Source organism: Oryzias latipes, chromosome 12 (genome assembly GCF_002234675.1).
Source record: "Oryzias latipes chromosome 12, ASM223467v1".
NCBI classification, from domain to species: Eukaryota; Metazoa; Chordata; class Actinopteri; order Beloniformes; family Adrianichthyidae; genus Oryzias; species Oryzias latipes.
The window spans coordinates 23,220,214-23,241,590 of NC_019870.2; the positions used below are offsets into that span (position 1 = coordinate 23,220,214).

The 21,377-nt window shown below is 42.2% G+C and overlaps 1 protein-coding gene across 8 annotated transcripts in view; it reads left to right on the top strand.

Annotated features, from left to right (window-relative positions):
* vav2 (vav guanine nucleotide exchange factor 2) overlaps positions 1–21,377 on the top strand; it is a 254,659-nt gene that overhangs the window by 171,090 nt on the left and 62,192 nt on the right. For all 8 annotated transcript variants that reach the window (XM_011481992.3, XM_020707823.2, XM_011481994.3 and 5 more), the window contains exon 3: positions 16,216–16,274. In XM_011481992.3, coding sequence (XP_011480294.1) covers positions 16,216–16,274 — 59 coding nt within the window. The remainder of the gene's footprint in view (positions 1–16,215; positions 16,275–21,377) is intronic.

Consider the following 21,377-nt stretch of genomic DNA (forward strand, 5'->3'; position numbering starts at 1 on the left):
CGCCATTTTAGCTAGCTCGCACATTTTTTATCGGAATAGCCTGAAAATGAAATATGCGATTCCTTGGCCCACACTGAACAAAACGATGTCACATACAACAAAATCGATAAAGGAATGTGGCCGTGGTAAACAAAAAACGATCGCAAAAAAAAGTGCTGACTCGGCAAAAAAAAAAAATTTCGGATTTTATTTTTAAGAATCGGCTAGCGAAACCCAGATAACTTTGTCGGGTATATCCAAAGAAAGTTTTGAAATCATTACGTGATGGCGACACGACCTACGGTTTGGCGACCATTTTGTGCCAAAATCTGCCATTTTGAGTTTTTCGCGTTTTTACACAATATGGAAAAAGGAACTTTTTTTCGAGCGATTTTCACGAAATTTGACTTGCATGTCCCTAGCGTAAGTCTACAATCACCTCTGGAGTATCGTCGACCTGTGACCTCGGGAAAAGGCGGCCATCTTGAATTTTCTATAAAAAACACCTTTACCACCAGATTCAAACGTAAACTTGTCGTTGGAATTTTTATCGATTGTCTCGAAACTTTTTGGGCATCAATGGCAAGCTACTGTGGAAAAAATGTTGGAATTAGAAGTTGTAGATTTTGAACAGCCTGCGCGTGGCGAGCTAGCAAAGTGGCGCACTGTTATAACTCCTATGTTTTTTAAAGGACTACTGTGAAATTTGAATGCATGCAATAATGCCTGAAACTGAATACATTGAAAAACACTGGATATGGACATATAAGGAATGTGGGCGTGGTTAGCACTGTTGCTAAGGACGACAAAAAATTTAGATTTACCGATTTGTCCGAAACTGACGTCAATCTGTTCGTCCTTCCGAGGGGACCAAAACATAAAATGGTTGCTATGGAGATAAAATCAACAGAAAAGCCGCCATTTTGAAAAAAGTGTTTTTTTTATCAACTTATGACATATAGCTCTTACCAATGGAGGAATGTGTTTTTCTGAGTCAGTTGATGATGATGATCGCTATGCTAGCACTTTTAGCCACATTAGCATAGCTAGCATAGTTAGCATAATTAGCATTTTAGGTAATGTGTTTTTCTGAGTTAGTTGATGATGCTGATCGCAATGCTGGCACTTTTAGCCACATTAGCATGACTAGCGTAGTTAGCATAATTAGCATTTTGGGTAATTCGTTTTCCTGAGTTGGTTGATGATGCTGATCGCTATGCTAGCACTTTTAGCCACATTAGCATAGCTAGCATAGTTAGCATAATTAGCAAATCCAGCCTTGACCAGCATTTACATTTTGGGCGGTGAGGGCGGAGAGGGCGGCGGTGGTGCGTAGTGTTGGTCGTGGAGGGCGGGTTGCGTCTGCGGGCCATACAACGCCGCTTGCGGCTTTAATTTTATTATTGTTATATAAAACCAATAAATGCATTTTGCAAGAAATTTTTATCTGCCTTTTTTGTACCAAGAAATACCGAAAATGTATCAAACCGAGCCCTGTGAAATTCTGAACCGAACCGATTTGAGATTTCAGTGTAGCGTTACACCCCTATCATTTAGTATTGAAGCTGATACTGTGTGAAATGAATAGTTTTTGTGACATCTTTTGTGTTCAAGGAGTGTTGAAGGTATTATTTATGAGCGGTGATGTTTCTTGAGATCAATGTTTGCACATTTGAGATTGATGTAATCTTTTAATCGAGTGTTTTAAAGGAAAGCTCTTATCAGACATCATTAAAACTCCACTCCACTCCACTCTGGGTGCTTTATTATGTCTTATCGTCTTATGTGTGGCATAATCTTTTCTTTGTCTCCTTTTGACAAGAAGTGCTAAAATTGGCCACACAACTGTGTGACTTCAGTTTCTTACCTCTTTGTGACACTGAAAGTGTTATAATCTTTGGTGCTAATTTGCAGGGTTTGAAGATTTGGGGTATAATCTCCCGAAATCACTTGACAAAAGTCATGAAAAGTAACTTGCTTTCTGTCTTTGTATTTGTTTTGTCATTTGATCAGTAGGTTTCAGTCTGTCTGAGCTCTGGTGCTGAGGTGTTGCATGTTTGTTCTTGGTATTATTTTGACATTTACAAGTGAAGGGAATCGCTCCCTGTTGCTTTGTGCGCCTCTTCATCTGTCAGGGGCTTTAGGTGTTCCGCAGACAGCATTTTAATAGTGGCAGATCCAAGGGGACAGGACCTCTAATGGAAGCCTTTTGTTCTGTTGTCACTTCCCCTGATCACATGGAAACGCTTTGACCACCAATCAGACATGGCCTCTAGGTAGTGCCTACATCTTTTCTGTTTCAGTTTGACTAAAGGCGTCTGTCACTGGATTGTCTTCAAACTTCATTTTCTGTCCTTACTCTTTCCTTTTGCATTGACATGATCTGCTACAGCCTGACATACTTTATTTTTCAATGATGGGAAGAAATATACTTGGTGTTGTGTGTTCCTTTAAGCACACAACAAAACAGGCAGAGCTGGGCTATATGGCCCAAAAATAAAATCTCAAATTTTTTATTATAAATCAAATTTTCAGTTTTAATCAACCCCCCCCCCCCCCCTGCTTATACTGTCTTTAGCAAAATTTACAAACAATGGAATATATTTAACAAAATCTTGTTTATCTCACCATCTCCTTTGGAAATTGGCTCCAACACAAAGTTCTACTAAATACAAGCTCTAAAACTGTTTGCATATCAATGCAGAAGATATTTTGAGAGCTGCCGCTAGCTTTATCATCTCTTAAAGAGAAATAGAACGCACTTGGCAGAGCATTTTTGGTAGCAACAGTCTCAAAACGGATTTGGCTGCATGTGCTTTGATGCTCCAAGGTTGAAGTCACAACCCCAGTTACCAAAATCAATTTTTTGATGCATCGGTCTAGTTGGCTGGTAGATAAAAATCCACCAACTCAATTAATTCCATTATTTTCCAAAAAAAAAAAGAGAAACTTCAGGTGTTATTTTAAAAGATGATATTACGTTAAGTAGAAAGAGGAATGCACCCCTGCGGCTGTCCTGCAAGCCCTGGTCTCGGTGTCTGACTGGATTTCCCGACAGGCCTCTATCTGCTATACGGTGTGGTGTCGGGGGGCCCTGGGAACTGCTACCGCTTCGGCGGGGGTCTCGGTGTGGGGAGAGGCGGGCACTCTCCCTCTTTTTGCATTCCATCATCTCCCTCAGCAGGACATAAACATCTACCTGAGCACAGGTGTCAGCTCACCTTTGCACAAATAGTATGAGTGACAGATTGAAATGCTTTATATGTGTTGGTTTGTGTGCATATGTGCGTGTGAACTGTAGTTGTGTTGAGTCCATGTGGACAAGATTATATGTGAATATTTTTGGAGCCAACAGGTATGTTTGTAACACTTGAGTATGTGTGTGGACAGGCCCCACCCTTCTTGACAAACATTTACACCAGACATAGTAGTAGGTTTAGGGGCTGTCATCTGGACTTAGTTTTTAAAGTTAGAAGACTTTTCACCTCTTATCCATGAGGCTTTGTCAATTCTGAATTAGCTGGTAAAAGAGCTGGTATATATGCACTCATGAGGAGGAGTCAGACCTGAAACTGTTTGGTATTGTCAACTAAGCCTACATGGTTTCGGGTTGTTAAGAATCCTTTGTCCTCAGCTGGGGGTTGGGGAACCAGTGACTCCCTCCCCAAACTGGTCATCTCTTTCAGCTGTTAACGACCCAGGTGGAACTGGTTCTGTTTGTTTGGGTTTCAGAACACTGCCCTAGATGGATGGAAGAATAAACCTGAAACCACCCTGGATAAGAGGTGAAACGTCTTCTAACTTTAAAAACTAAGTCCAGATGACAGCCCCTAAACCTACTACTATGATTGAATCAATCTGGATGAATGAGTCTTCATAGACATATTTACACCAGACAGTAATGATAATAATCCTCCAGCCTCTTGTTGGCTGGATGATTGTATACCCTACCACCTCTGTAGTCATCCTCCGGATTTCCTTAACTCTCCTTTTCCCCCTTTCTTCTGTGCGCCTCCCCCTGTCTCCAACATCCCTCCCTTATTTCATCTTCTTCTTTTCCGTCGAGTCCAAAAAAAAATACAAAAGTGATCAATATAAAAATGTTTTAACCTAAATTACAAAGGGGATTTAAACAAATACACACCTAGTGTGTCAGAAGATCCACAGCCCCCTGTTGTAACAGTGAAATATGTCCAACACAAGAGGCCTTCAGCTCCTATCTGCCTGCTCAGCTGTTGGACAGGACAAGTTAAAAAGAAAAAAAAGGCATCTAAAAAAACAAACTTGAATTAGTCGAATAAATCGATTAAGTCCCCAGCCCTAAAAACAGGGTTTCGTGACCTTTTTCCAAATGTGTGTTTAAATCGTGTAAAGATAGGCATGAGTCTAAGATCAATTATCCGTTTGTGTTTTGGATGCTAGAGTTCATGGTTGATCCTCACCCTCAAGTGGTTAGGAATGCCTCTCACTCGACTTTACTTGTCTGATATGTGGTTGCCCCGGCTACGTGCATCTCTCCCACCGGCTAGACTCTGCAGAGTGTGATAAGAGGGAAGAGAGAAGGGAATACAGGCAGAGTTTAGAGAACAGGCAACACAAGGATCATGCGTATCTCTGATGTTGTTTAAATAAAGCACCAGTGGGCTGCTTCTGGTTTAACATCCTGCCACTATATTATGGCGACCAGTGCATCAAAAACAGAGAGGGCCTAAAACTCCAAGACATTTTGATAACATTTACATAGAAGGATACTATTGAACAGAATTAAGATTATGCTTTTCTCCAAAGAGATGCGCTTGTGTCTTTGTTTGTGGCAAGATATACTTTGTGGCAAGATATAGTTAATGTCAAGTGGCCTACTCATGGATACTTAAATGTTCATTAAGAGTTGGCCGATCAAGCCAATAAGCTTCAAATTGATAACCAAAAACATAACTTCAAACATTTGACTCATTTTTCATATTTTACAAACAAGGAATGCTCTTTCCAAATGGTCTGTCCATTTCCTTTTATTGTGTTTATGATGGTTATGCTGCTTCCAGACAGACATATTTTCATATTGGAACATATAACTAATCGTATTTCAGCTGTCCTTTGTTGCCAGGCAGGGTCAGACCTAATGAGGCCTTCACCATCCGTTCTACAGGCCTCTGTTGGCCTCCCGTCCGGCCTTCGTAGATTCGAATCATCGGTTCACCTCAACACCTCCTTATGCGAAATCAATGTTGGACATTCATTTCCTTCAACCAATCACATTTTGAGTTGGTGTCAGCAGGGTCTTCTAGCAAGCATAGGCGACTTCACAGTATTCTGACCTTACTCAGAAAAATCTGAGTGAGATCATGAAGGTGCCGTTTGGTGCAGACCATCCCCTTGTCCACTGCTTCTATTGAGCGGACATTTTTGGCTCTAAAACGAGTTAAAACCTACGCAAAAACACAACTGGACAGTGTGGCGGGGTCCCGCCGAGAAAGGATGCAGAGGAGCCAAGGTGAGGAGGTTCAGTGTTTAATTCAGACACGGTTGCTACACGCAGGGCCTTGCAGCACACAGCACACACCGTCACTCCTCTCGTGTCACCACCTGCAGTGCTCCCTCTTAAATGGGACGCCACGCCCACGGGGCGTTGCTCTCAATTCCCGTCCAGGTCGCACCACAGGTAGCAATCAGAAAATACAAAACACATTATTACACAAACAGTAAAACCTGGTGTGGCCCCCCCTCGGCATCTGACGGTGCCACACCGTCACACCATCCCCCTCCTCTGAGAGATCGACGGTGTGCGGCGATCCCCTCAGCAGTCCGCCGCCGCGCATTCCCCACGCCGATCCGCCAGAGACGCGTCCTCGCGTCGGCAGAACGCACGGGCTGCAGCTGCTTCAGGACGGCGACCCCTCCGATCCGCTCCTCGGTTTGCCGCTCCGGTCGTTCCCAGCCCCGGCAAAGGCCCTTCCATTGGCCACACGCCCCCGCTGGTCTCCTCCCGGATGGCACCTCAGCCGATCGGAGCCGCCGACAGCAGGTTACAGGCGAGTTGTGATGCCTCTCCCGGAGCACTCCCCTGACGGCCCAGTAGACGTCGGTCCGCCCCCTGTCCATCACCGCGCAGGCCTCCAATGCCTGCGTAGGCGGCAGTGGAACCGGGCGGTATGCCCGTCCCGCCTCCGGCCGTCTCTGTGCTCCGGCGGTCCGCCCCTGCTGTCCGCGTGGTCCGCCGCTCGCCATGGGCACCGAGTTGGACGCCGTAGTGTTTCTTTCCCCGGCCCCTGGCCAGGCCTGACGCTCCGACGAGGCGACCCGGATCCACCCCCTCTTCCTCAGAGGATGGTGTCAGAAGTGGGATCGCAGAGGGGCCACAAAAAGGTGAGGACGCAGCGGCGTGGTGGGGACGACCATTCCCCGGCAGCTCAGCGCCTCCTCCAGGTACTCCATCCTCTGAGGAAGAGGGGGTGGATCCGGGTCGCCTCGTTAGAGCGTCAGGCCTGGCCAGGGGCCCGGAAAGAAACACTACGGCGTCCAGATTGGCGTCCATGAGCGGCGGACCTCGCGGGCAGCAGGGGCGGACCGCCGGAGCGCGAAGACGGCCGGAAGCGGGACGGGCGCGCCGCCCGGTTCCACTGCCGCGGATGCGGGCTTTGGAGGCCTGCGCGGAGTCGGACGGGGGTCGGACCGACGTCTACCGGGCCGTCAGGGGAGTGCTCCGGGAGAGGCGTCACAACTCGCCTGTAACCTGCTGTCGGCGGCTCCGATCGGCTGAGATGCCGTCCGGGAGGAGACCAGTGGGGGCGTGTGGCCGACGGAAGGGCCTTAGCCGAGGCTGGGAACGACCGGAGCGGCGCACCGAGGAGCGGGTCGGAGGGATCGCCATCATGGAGCGGCCGCAGCCCGTGCATCCATCCGACGCGAGGACGTGGGTGGAGGAGCACGCGCCGGAGGACAGTCCCGCTGATGCCTGCGGACCAACCGGACAGGGCCTCTACATTAGGCGAGGGGCGCCTGCGGAACGGGTTGGTGGCTCGGCGTGGGCTTGCGCGGCGGCGGAGGGCTGGACTGGATCGCCGCACATCGTCGATCCCTCAGAGGTGGGGGATAGTGTGACGGTGTGGTACCGTCAGATGCCGAGGGGAGGCCACACCGGGTTTTATTGTTTGTGTACTGTTGTATTTTGTTATTTAATGATTGCTACCTGTGGTGCCACCTGGATGGAATGGAGAGCAACGCCCCGTGGGCGTGGCGTCCCATTTAAGAGGGAGCACTACAGGTGGTGAGACGAGAGGAGTGACAGTGTGTGCTGCATGGCCCTGCGTGTAGCATCAGTGTCGGCAATAAAGAAAGATCCTCCTCACCTTGGCTCCTCTGCATCCTTTCTCGGCGGGACCCCGTCACAGACAGACTCGGCTCTCAGCACTGGCCTTGATGGACTAGAAAAGGACTTCTTGACTGAACTGAAGCACGAGAGTCTACAAAACAGGATGATGGAACTGTTTTTGAGAAAAGAGAGGAGCATGGATTTTGTCTTCAAATAATCCAACTTTTGATGATTGAATTGATAAATATCATAATAAATAATATTCCAAATTTATGTGGTTATTTTCCATGTTTTTTCCTGGATGTAGTTGCATAACGAGATTTCTTTACTGTTTTGTGTATTCAGTTTCCTTAGAGGCATTTATTGTGGCTACGGTAATTTTCAATATGCAATGCAAAGCTTGTTTCTGGATCGTAAAATGGTTCATGAGGGGTTGAGTGATTCAGACAAAGCACCACCAAACGCCCAGGTGTGTAATGCACGGTCCGTCACTGCCTTTTGATGTGATCTGTTGGTCACCTATTTAGGCCATTAGCATAAATTTCGTTTAGTGTGACTGCTGGAATAATCTGGACCAGGGATGCTCACACTTTTTTGGCGTGTGAGCTACTTTTGAATCGACAATGTCTTGACGATCTACCTATATATATATATATATATATATAAAGTACTAATAGTAAATGTTTGTTAGTTATGTTTATTAGTGACATTATTAGATAGATAGATGACTTTATTAATCCCACAATGGGGGAAATTTCATTTCTGTGGCAGCAACACGACATTCAGAAATAATCTATATAATATAACATAAATATTAAATATAAATATTACATAAATATTGTTTATGTACTGATGATTAAAAATTACACAGTAAGATTACACAAAGATACTTTTGTATGAACAGATGAGGCGTTTTATTACAAAGACAGAAAGCAGCAGCCATCATATTTCATGCTCTGCTGTAAACCGTGCAATGGGGGGAGCATCATGGCTTTTCAAAGGCGCTGCTGGCTCCGTACGAAGTAAAAAAGAGCTTCCTAAATGAGCTCGCATTTATCAGGCGAGAACTGCAGAGCTGATAGCAGGAGGAAAACGCGGGGCGGCTTCAATAAACACTTCGCTTGCGCGGAGCGGTCTTCTGCCGGGAACTTGACGTGACGCGGGGCAGAGAGCAACTCTCTTATGACAGAGAGTTCGCGCTCAGTGTTTTTAAACACACGTCTGCAGCGACGTACGCGTCAGAGGATGTCCGATTGGCCGTTCTGCATGTCAATCAAGTCCCGTACTTCTCGGTGAGGATTTTGATTGGCTGGTGGATTTTAAGAAGTACTTTTTTTTTTATCTTCTCTGTCCCGCGATCTACCCTCATGTCCTTGACGATCGACTGGTCGATCTCGATCGACGTAATGAGCACCCCTGATCTGGACAGAACTGGATTATAACAAGGGTAAAATATTAAAAGCTTATTTTGATGTTTTTTCTGCCGTTTGTGTTTAGGTTGACTGTCTCGATTAGGAATAGGCACCCTATTCTTCTTCTTCCACTTTCGGCTTCTCCCATCAGGGGTCGCCACAGCGAACAAGTCGCATGGTAAATTTGGCAATGTTTTACGCCGGATGCCCTTCCTGACGCAACCTTCTCAAACCGGGCTTGGACCCGGCAGAGGTAGAGAACGGAACAGGGAGCAGCCTGAAGTCGAACCCTGGTTTCACGGATGGAAGGCGCCGCAAACCAGCACGAGCTAAACCGGCTCCCCAATAGGCACCCTATTAGTAAATTGAATATAACCGATGTAGCAGAAAGTAAGTTGAGGGGGATGTGATGTGGGCCTGGAAACACTGTTTTAAAAGTCATGTCAGAAAACTCCTCTTATTTAGATGGGCAGTGATGCATGACTTAAAGACTTGTACATTTCAATGGAAGAGAGCAAGAAATCTTGGTTTGTTAAATCTCCCTCCAAACACTCTGAACTCCCCCACTTACTTATCTCATCTAGCAGAGGGGTGGGACCTTCCTCCCACAGGCTAGCTGGATTACACGATGGTCTAATCCCACTCTCAGGATGCGGTGCCACCCGGCCATGCAGTGGTCCGTCGCATGCTTGAACACACAAACATATGTGCACGTACATGTGGACTCAGGTGCTGGTGTGTGATAAGGGGCTGTGTGGAGGCATTAGCCTCGTCTGCCCAGCCCCATCCCAACATGGGAAATGCCATTTCCTACCCAGGATCTCCAGCTTCTTCTTATCACCGCGACCTGCTCCAAAGCCCTAAACCCTTGTGTCACCACACGCCTTCAGCAGCTTTGAGCCATGGATCATCTCTTATGTACACTGAGGGGCGGATTAACCGGAACATGTTGTTCAGTATGCAGCAGCGTCTTTTAGAATAATTTTTTAAAACGTGTTGTTTACTCTTAAGAAACTCAGTCAGTTTAGAGGCCACATGTTTGCCCAGTTCTGTCATTGTTGTGGAATACATTTTTACATTCGTGGAATATAAATTTAGCCACCTTTTTTATCTTTACTTGTATGTGTTGGTGCATTAACCTGTGTTCTTGATCTGTGTATCAGTAATAAAAGACAACAGAAAAAGTTACTGCCTTTTTTGTTTTATAAGTCGCTCTGGAGTATAATTCTCAGGAGCAAAAAAAAAGCATAATAAAGAAAGAAAAAAAATCTCACTTTTTGGAGAAATATATTTAACAAAAATACGAGACCAAGAATGGACCTTTCATCTTAAAGGAACATTATAACAGGATAGATCACAATAATAGAATGAAAATATATTCATGCTTCACTACCTTAAGACACTGATGCTTATTTAGCTTTATTGAACATAGGAGGAATCTAGTATATTGGCACAACATATACACAATTATTCAGATAACCTTAGCATAAAAATATGCTAACAAGTCAACAAAATTCTTCTTATCACTTCCAATCACTAAATTTGTTGAATTCTTCATCGCCCGTGTCACTTTGAGCTCTGCACACCAATCAGAGAGAAGCAATGAATGAATGAAGCAGCAATAACAAATACCGATGTGCACCTAAAGTCCCCTCTAGCGGTTGTTGCTATTTATTTTTTTAAACAAGCCGCACCAGGGTATATAACTCACACTCCTGCCCAATCTATGCATAGAAGCGTGACCTATACTCTGAAAGATACGGTACACATAAAATTGTTTTTAAAATGCTGAACATACTTGCTAAAAACGGGTGATTTACTATTTTTATTTTTTACTTGGTAATCACTTAGTTTCAGCCAGTTGGGCTTAATCTCTTCTCCAAAATTCATGGTTTCCTCAGCGATGTAAAGAGAAGTTAAAAACATTTTTCTGATCCTGTGACTCTGTTCTAATTGACACAATTTGCTTCACTGCACAAAAGTGCCTCTTAGCATTTTTTCATTGAAGCTCGAATTACAAGGCTCAACTTAGTGTCTCTTTTATCTTAAAGACACTAAGAAAGCCCGCTGCTGGGCAGTTTCTAACCCAGAACCACTGATGAAAACCAGAGAAAACACTAGAGAAATCCCACGCACACGTTTTTTTGCTTGTTTGGTTCAGACTTTAAAGGCCCTTCATGAAGGTCATTTTTCTTTTATAAAAACGTTCCCTGTGGTGGTTTGAATATGATTATGAAGTTTTTAACCAAAATCCCACAACCAAAAACCAAACTTCATGTTTATCTGAAGCCTCTGTTTCCAAAATCTCCTCTACTTGGGCGTTGCTGTTGGTGCTGAGCTGAGTAGGTTCGCCCTTGATCCCCCCTTTCTACAAGGTGTGTTTGACACAAGGTGGGAGGGGGTACAAACAACACCGACTGACAGTCTCTATCCTCAAAAGTTAATCTTTAGCGATAAAGATACAGTGAAAAATGACAGGCTGGTGGTTTTCTACAATCACACATTCTCTAGCATGACAATGTTTTAATGCTATCAGCGGACGAGTCCGTATTTGGTGGTTCATCCTTAAATGAGACATGTCGGGGTCATAGCACAAAGAAAGGTGTGACTAGGCAGAAGCGATCTATGGAGGACAATCTGCGCGTTACCCACTGTTGCTCTTTTCCTTCAAGCAGCACAGGTTCAGATCAAATCAATGCTCAAGGTCCTAAAGCTAAATAAGCTCTAAAATTGATCTTTTGCTACATATCCATGTCAATACTGTGTCGATGCTTGCAGGAAATGCATTGAACAGAGGCTTAAGAGCTCTCCGCCAAAACTGCATTATGTCCTGCTAATGCACACTTTTGATCATTGATGTAAGCAGAACTCCAGATAAATTGTGTGATAAATGTCTCATGTTGGCTTACAGCTGTAGAGTGTGGCAGATAGAGCAAAAAGGTCTTCAGGTCAGCAGCAATCTTCTACGCGACGCTGCAGGCTTTCCTTGCCTGCACATATGCAGCGAAATCCCCTGTAATCAAGCAGCTGGAAGGTCTGCTTTTAAGGGGATTTATTGCTGTGTAGCAGGTGCCAATCTGACTGCAATCCGGATTTGAGCAGGCCCAGCTCTTGATAGGATCCGGCAATTTGTTTCATGAGGTTTTTTGCAGTGTTCATTGTTCGAGGACATAAAATGCAATCCATGAGATTTGGTTGGATTTTCTATTTATCCTTTGCTTCTATCCAGGATATTGAAAGTTCTTTTGCCTCTTTATACTTTCATTCAAACTCATCAGAGATCCTTTAAAGATTTCTTAGAACAGCCTCGACTTTCTGAATGTTATTCAAAAAGCCAACTTAGTTATAATGTCATTTCACTGTTTTTATTTTTATCATAAAGTCACATCATCAAGTGAAATCCCGGTCACGTCTCAACTGATACTGTAAGGGCTAACAGAAGGTCAGAAGTAGCCAAAGATCTGTTCTTAAACGGAACAAAAATTACAGTGTATATTTTACTTTAAATCATTTATCGCATTTGAATTGATCACAATGAATATTATTTAATCACAACCTTTTTTGTTTTTTTTACTGATCACTGTTGCAGTTGGGGGCTGCAGATTTTTGGGTTGTTCAGGCCCGTGGATGGTTGTAGACAGTAGCAGGCAGCTGCATCCTGTGTCTTGCAGTTTCCTTGAGTCTCGTGCAGGCACCCCAAGGGACTTCATGAAAAGGGAACATACAGTTGTGTCATGAAGTATATGTAAGGATAATGTAAGTTAAACGCAGTAATGACATATAGGCGATGCTGTCGTACGTGCCCTTACACCTCTCCATTCGTTATACTAAACTCAGAGATCCCTATCCACCTCTCCAACTCAGTTCCTTATTGCTGCTTGCTTTCCTTTCTGGGATTAACACCTGCCATAAAAGAATAAATACTTCATACATATATTAGGACGTAAGGGAATTTACTGTTAAACATGAAACACAGGCAAGAAATTGAGAAAAGCTAAGGAATAATGGGGCACATTTCCTATTAGTCTTACTTTTGTTGGAAGATTTCCAGTAAATGCATTGATTTGCAGCACAAGCTGTAAACATGTCATGACTGCATCATTTTTAAACAGAATTGACATTAGGTTGTGCTCTGTGATGGATTGACCTAATGTGCATGTTTTCAGATCCTAATCCGGTCGCAGCCACACCCTTCTGCTGTCAACAGCATATGGCTGCACTTCTGTTTTGATGACTGGTAATTTATGAAAATGCATAATCAGGCCAACCCTGGTTGCCAGGGGATACCAGGTCCTTATGGGCTTTTATATCCGCTGCAGGCTGGAAACATGTGGTGAGACTTGGTGCCCAGCTGGGACAGGGGCTGCATGTCGCCAGTGGAAGGGTGTCAGGCATTTGTAGGTGTTTAGCTTTCAGTTATTGCATACACACAACTCATTGTTCAACCTCCGGATTACAAAAGTGACATATCTTTATAAATGGAAAAGATCAGCCATTATGTGTCCTTCTGACTGACAGGGAAGCAGGTCAATGATGGGTGAGGAGGGGCCAGGAGGTGTGGGGTAGTGATTAAAGTAAGACATTGGTTTGGGGCTGCAGGAGGTTATCACCCCACTGTCTCACTTGTCTTTTTTATATTCCTAATAGGGTTAGAAAGGCTTTTTTCTTGACTGGCCTTGAGTTAGGAGTCTCTTGAGAGAAAGAGATGAGAGAGAAAAGAATAATATGTAGAGATCCAGAGGCTCTAACTGCATCAAAGAATCAGTTCAGGACATGGGGAGGTAGGTGCAAGCAGTTCAGAAAATAAGGAAAACAGTGAGTTAAAAAAAAGGCATAATGAGCCTCCTTTGAGCGACAACTAAAAGAAAAGAGGATTGTCATGAGCTACACAGAATTATGTTTTAAAAGTCTTTTAAAATCTGCACAATACCTAACTGGAAGACTCTTTATAATCAAATTATGCTTTTAATTAACCCAGAGGTTCAAAGTTGTATTTATAATGTCTTTTTATTTTCTGTAAGAAAAAACAACATTTTGAATGAGAATTTTCAGCAAAACCCATATTTGTTCTAAACCCAGCCTGTAATGTTACTATGAATACATATTTTCACATAATTTAAAGTGACAGTAGTGTGAACTAAAAAAAATGACAGCAATGGAGGAAACTCAATATTAATAGTCTTTACTCATTAACGTGTGAAAGTCAGATTAACACCCACAGGGCTGGCACACTTTTGACCGTCTCTGCAGGCGTCTGTCTTACTGCGGCCTGTGTTGCCAAGAGCCAGCAGCTCAGCCGTGCTGTCCAGGGCTGAAGGGGCTGGGCGCGCCGCAGCTGATCACACAGGGCACCATTAAATATTAATTGCTCCTAAAAAACAAATTAAACTCACAACTTCATTTGCATTTTATGTTTTTTTTAAACAGTCATTGTTTTTAATGCTTTATTTAAATTCTGTGAAGGTAATATAGACACAAAATGTAAATAATGTGAAATATATTAGCAGGAATAATGGCTCTGTGTTGTACATTATTATTCCCGGCAGCATGGCAGCATGGAAAAGTGGGCAGATTGCCACCAAACATCAGAATGGATTTAACCGCTTTGACTTCTTAAACACAATGACTATTGGCTGGATAAAAGTGCTAAGCTGGACTTGCACTCTACTCCTCTGTGGGTTGTTTTTCTTTTTCTTTTTGAGTCATATCAACAGTCAGAAAATGTCAGGAGGAAGTGAGCAGCTCTATAGTGAACCCAATCAACATAATTCATGCATTTAACATGAGATGTGATTGTTAATCATGCTTTTACAAAGGAAGGATTTAAATATATGTGATGCATGTGGACTTCTATGTGTTAACACCTTAAATGGGTATAGAGAAAGGTGCTGGTCAACAGCACTTGAGGAAAGGGCTTCATCCTCTTAAATAGCTGTTTTTGTTATCATGAGAGGCATTAGCACAGGTTCAGCTTGAATGATAAATACTACTAAAACATGGCTGTCAGAGAGAGTTTGATGAGAGGCTTAGACAGCACACCTGCCATAGGAAGAGGGTTCAGATAACCCCCACCCCCCTCCCTTCCAGGGAGACATCTGGCATTGCCACGGTGACACAACCCCAAATACAGCCAGGAGTGGTTAATGAGGCGAAAGAGAAATGGTTTGTGTTTAGGGCACGGTGATTACTTTGTCTACTTAAAACGCTATGCCAGAATGCCATCTTCAGAAATCTACAACAAAAAGACTCAGTCAATCTCCAAAGGGAACCGTTTTGGAACGTAGTGGCCTTGACTATTGCTCACCATGACACTTTTCTTTGAAAGTTTTGCTTTATCTTTATGAAATACAGACAAGCGAATGGTGCTAAAGATGAGGGTCCTGGCTGACAGGCAGATAGATAAAAATATAAAATCCAGCTTTGACAAATGCAAAGGATATGTAAAATCTAAAGTAACAGTCTTTCACTGATCCAAAATTGTAGCATCAATGTCTTTAAATGTCATTATTGTTATTGTTTGGGTGGGGCAAAAACAGACCACTATGTGCAGCTGAATATGCAAAAGAAGGAATCATAGAAATGTTCATTTTTCCTCACCATGGAACTTCCAACACATGGAAAGGCTTTAATAAATGTGGCCTGTTTGGTTCAGACAAAATTTTGTCAAAAGTCTGCACTGTTATTGGAAAGCTCTTCCAAACTTTTGTGTAGATCAACATTCAAGTGAACCGTAAAGCAGTTAACTTGTGCCTTGGTCACAGCTACCCTCATGAGTGGTCACTCCTGGCTGTTAGAAATAAGGAAATTAGACAATCAGAGGGTAATTTGTGTGGGCAACCTACAGGTGTGTATGGGCACTTAGTTTCACCGGCACACCCTGTCCGCTCAGCAAGGAGCCAGCGTGCACACCTCACTAATGACTGTGTGGCGTAAGGACACTGTAAGACACATGTACGTCATAAGTGTGTGCAATGTACAAATACTTCACTGTACACTTACATGTGACTAAAGCTTTAAGTGTGAAGTCAACAATCCATCAATATGTTCCTCAATCCATCCATATCTGTTCGTCTGTCCGTTTGTCCATCCATCCCTCCAACTGGTCATCCATCCATCTATCCATTTTCCACACCATCTTAAACTCTTTTTGGGGTCATAGGGTTGCTAGAGCATGTTCCAGCCACTGTTGTGTGAAGGTGGACCACACCCAGTGCAGGTCACCAATCCGTTGCAGGGCTCCAGTAAATCAATAAGAAGAGATGATATCGTTCTGTGCATTACGGTTTAAAATGAATCATGTTGACATCAATGCAAAGGAGGAGTGAGCTAAATGTCTTGTATGCACTAATGGACTGGTGCAAAGATCCAGACAACGTATGATCACAGAATTACTTACTAACACAATGTACTTGACACATTTCCCTCGTCCCCAAATCCTTTAGGTAGTCAGCAGTAGTGCCAATACTAAAGTAGATTTAAACTTTTTGCTAAATGTGTTTGTTTCTTTCATTACAGGTGATTTCTGCTTTGTCGAGGATCTCCCATCACAGCATTTCCCAAAACAAAGGCATCAGGTAGGATTTTAACACAACACTTAACTATTTTAGAAAAGTCGTTTTTTTGAGCTGTGATATAAGTGAAACAGGCTGTTCTGGTGGAACTGTTCAGTCCATTTGTTCCCTTTGGATCTGTTTGGATGGAAATTGATGATGCTATTAACATTAGATGCTCATTTGAAAGTCAATTACTTGCAGCTTTTAGCAAACATTATCTTTCAGAGTGAAGTTGTCAATGACAGATTTCCCGCTGTCACTCAAAGCAGTTCTGCATCATTTTGGCTCAGAAGGGGTGGTCATTTTTCACAAAAAGGCTCGCATGAGAAAAACCTTCACACTTCTTTATCAGGGCTGGAACGGCCCTCTGATCTCTCTTCATTTTCTCAATCTGCTTGCAGCTTGGTAGCTCAGAGGCAGCACATAAAAAGTCATTTTATCCTCTAAGTAATACGTTGATGGAGGACTCCCATTAGGAGTCCTACCAGGAAATGAAAAGAAAGAAAAAAGAAGAGGAGTGGATCCCCTGTCATTAATAAAGACAACCGAACGTGCTGACTGCTGGCTTTAAAGCTGCATGTCCTTGCTGACCGTTTTAGTGTGAGATAAATGCTCATTTTATCAGGGAAGTTAGGACCTTAGGTCTAAGCATTTAACTGGCTTTATGTAACTTTCTTAATCTGTATATTTATTTTCAATTCATACAAGATCTAGTTGAAATACTGCCAGATTAAAATGAGTGTGGACTAAGGGTCTATTCAGACTGAACACATTTGGTTTGCCGTAAGTGAATTAGAGTTGGTTTTCCTCAATAATCGGGAGCAAATTTTCCGTCTGAATTCATCCAAGTGGACCCTGGTCCGGGACCAGGAAACGCTCTTTGACCCATCTTTTGACTTCCTCTCGGTTTATTTCCAACTGGACTGAGCTATGGTTCGCTCTGAGATTCTTCATTCTGAATACAATCCGTTCTTGGAGCGGAACAACTGAACCAAAACATTCATCGCAGCCGACATAAACAGAGTAGGAATGTAGCGACAAATGAGCAGCAGACAAATATAATGCAACGATTGTCGTTTTGTCAAACAGAGAAAGGGTTCAACTGTTTACTTGTTAGAACGTTTATTGTAACACAGCTGAAAACGCTTCTTGCATGCTTTTCTGTGTCTCGTTACGCGACACGTGCCCGATAGATGTTGCTGTGTCGTCATCCATTAAAGCTACTTTGTGGTTCCTTACGAATTCTCTTAGAATAATGCAGTGTGTTCGGATGAATTCAGACTCATTAAAACTATTTTGAACATGATCCACATTGCTTCTCACTGTTTTCCTGACAATCTATATGTCAAACACTGATCAGCGTGCCTTCTTAGCTGTTCTTCTTGCCAGTAACCGCCCTGCAGGATGTCTATGCCGGACCAAAAAAGCGAGTAAAACGTTTTGAGCCTGACCTTCTTACAGACGTTCAAGACTTGTGAGTGAAATATAAAGTTTGAAAGAACAGAAAGCGCAGGACTTCCATAATTTCTGCCTCTAGTTGCTTTGCCCCGCCCTCGTAATTCCTGACAATTAGTGAATAGATCTTTAGTCACATGGTTATGTTTACAAGCTTTAGTCTGGAACAGGAAAGACCCCTTAACAGCAGTCAGAATAAAGACCAAACGCAAGGTTCAGGACTCTATCCGGACCAAATTAAGTCCAGACCAAACGGTTTTCCTAGTCTGAATAGACCCCAAATTTGAAGTTGCCTCTAGACAGGTTCTGTAAGATTGCTCTGGTTTCTGTTTCTCAACACAGATGAGATGAAACAAGTTCAGAACACAGAATTTTTGAACATAGAAAATAGTTGTATGAAAAAGATTCTAGTTAAAAGATGTTTTGAAGATGTGTTCTAGTATGTCTCGCTGTGCTTAGGTATTAGAGCGACCTGGTGACACTTGAGTGAATGAAAACAGACTGTAAAGTAAATGCAAAAGCCTTCTGTCATTGCATTTTTCTGTTAAGTGTCATACATTCGTACTAAAAAAAATCTGTTTTTGGATAAAACAAAATGTTCCATTAATAATGACCAATAAAATAGCGAAACAAACAAAAAAATGACTCAACCCACTGTATGAGTGTTATAAGTGCTGCATTATAAGTGCTATAAAGCAGCACTGACTGTAAAAGCCGTAGGCAACAAATGATGAATAAGAGTTGTCTTTATTGACAAGTCATTTTTGATTCTGGATCTGAACAAAAGCTCAATGTTGGTCTAATTAACGGGAATTCAACCATATCTGCTATAGGGGACAGCTAAGTAGAAAGGCTCTAAGGCTATTCTTGGTAAAGTCAATACAACGTTTGGTGTTTTCAACATATTTATTGATCTGCCCTTTTTTTGCAGCATTTTAAAATTGCTTTCTTAACTTTAGTCTCTGAAAAGTAGACATGTCTGATAGAGACAGTAGATGCACTGAAGAATTTCCACTCTGATTATCTTCTGATCTATTTTCAAAGCATTCCCAGTGTTCTAGTAATTAGTATTACCGTATGTTGTCTCAGCCAAAATCCAAAAACCTGTTTCATTTTGTAGAAAATAGTTTCTGCAGAGCGCCAGTATTTCATTAGAAATTTGCTTCTGAGCTGTTTGCAAGGCCCAAACCAGCCTCCCTTCCCCTCTCGTTACAGAGCGCAGTGAATCAGGGAGATTGTGGCTCTCCCATTGTAATTTCTGCGTCACAAATAAGCTCTTTTTGAAAAGGCATTTTTGGAATGCAATTAGGAGTCTAATTTTCTTTATATGTTTCTTAATATCTTTATGTATATTTCTTTATATATGTCCTCTATCATCAGAAAAATGCCACAAGAACATGTTAAAACACCGAAAACACGATTGGGTCTTTAAGGTTTATCAACTCTTCACTATCCTCCTCACTGTAAAGCATTTAGGAAACAACAGTTTAGAAGTAAACATAGAAATCAGCAAACTGGAGGGTCTATGAACTACCAGCAACAGCGTGCCTTTCCTTGTCCTTTTTGAAACATGTTTAGGTCCTTGTCAGTTTTCTTTGGGTTTAGTTTTTTACTGTCCAGCATTCATTGAGGGCTTATTGGTCTAATGCAACCTTCAAATATTTCCTGTCTCTTGTTGCTTCCACAAGCTTTTAGGATTTGCAGGGGAGTATGTCATTGTAAAGGAAAGAACAAACTACAGAAAGAGGAAGCAACTAATCTCTACAGTTGCATAACAAAAATATGCACGGACTCAAGCTAGCATTTTAAAAAACAAGCTAATCACTGTAATAGGGCTGCACGATATGAGGAAAACTTGCGATATGCGATATTAGTGATCAATATTGCAATAACGATAAATTTGCGGTAAATAAACAAATAGAAAAATAAAAAAAACATCATTCCCATTTCATTGCAACAGTTTAAAAATTATACTCCAAATGACCCTCATCGACATGGGGGACAAACGTCAGGATGGCTAACCCTGGTCCTCAAGAGCCTCAACCCTGTCTGTTTTCCAATTCTCCCTAGACTGCTCGATAATGATAACCAAAATCAGGTGTGTTCAGTCAATCAGGATGTGAAATCACTTGAGTCAGCCAATCAACAGCAAGCTGGTTAAGGAGAGCTGGAAAACAGGCAGGGTTGAGACTCTTCAGGACCAGGGTCAACATAATAGGCCTCCATCTGATTGGTCAACAATGGGAAGGCGTCCATCTGATTGGTCAAAGCATAAAGGGATTTATTTGATTCGTTAAATGCTTCAAGCTGCTAGAAGATTGTTTTAACACATTTTGGGTTTGCGATTTATTGCGATATTCGCCGTCTTTTGCGATATGCATATTGCAGAGCTGGATATTGCGATAACGATAAATTTGCGGTATATTGTGCAGGCCTACACTGTAATTAAGATAAATCAGTTGCATTCAGTGAATCTGGGTCCTTTTAAAGCTCTGCTTAAGTGCTGTGTGCAAAATAGGCACATAGGTAATGTCTTTGGTTCCATTTTCAGCCTGTACTTCACATAAAGGTTGCTTTGTTTAACCTTGTCTTTGTAGGACTGAAAGAGTGTAATTATTAATGAATATGTTTATCGCTGTGTTATATTATACAAATGAGCTAGAAACATGAGAAAACTCATAATTTATTATTATTATTTTTCTCTTTTGTGATTTTTGAAAAAGTTATTATGAAAGTTAAACATGTGATTTTTTTTATCAGGTTAATTACTCTGTTGTAATGTGACGAAGGCCTAATGCCGCGTCTTACTTTGTTTATACCGTTTTTTTTCTTCTATAGTTTTAATTGATTTGATCAAAGAACAAACTCAGCTTATTCTCTTTCATTCTTTATATTTTTCACCAACACTTATTCTGTGACTAAAAGGGCGGAGCAAGTTGGGAGACTTTTAGAAATCAGTTCAAATATCTTTTCCCGCTCTTTAATCTGCTTATGATGTTGAAATCCCAAGCACAGAAAGCACATTAAGCCATCCGTTAAGCAGTTAAACAGTCAAAACTTTCCTCAGTGTATTGAAATTGAGATATAATCGTTTATTCTGTCTGATCAGGGCTTTCTTGTTCCGGCATGGCACTCATATTTGTTTGTTTTTGAGTGCATCCAGGTCATTTTGTTCTTTTCGTTCTAGCTTCATTTTTACACCCTCTTTTCATGTTTTTACCCATTGTTTTTTCTATAACACTGTTAAATATTGACTTTTTTATTTATTACACGTTTTGCTTGTGTTTATGCCCGCACATTCATCTGAAAATATGTCATGTAGTAAGTGCTAGTTTGGATTTAATATAGTGTGGCATCACAGACTCTAAGCAGAGCACTATTATTCAGCTTCCACGTCTTTGTCAGCTCATCTTCACATCATTTGTTATCAGCAGTGAGATGTGCAAAGATTTAATTCTGGTATTAAAAGAAACAGCTCAAAGAAAGGCAGTCTTTTTTTTTCTGGTGCAGCCGTCAAATGGGCTGCTATGAACAGATGTGTAAAAATGCAAAGAGGAATTGTACTTTTGGCCTATGTCTTAGGGACTTCTTAAAAATTTAGTTTGCATTTTTTTTTAAATTCTAATAATACACCTCTGAAGAAAGGACGACAAACGCGAGGTTTAATTG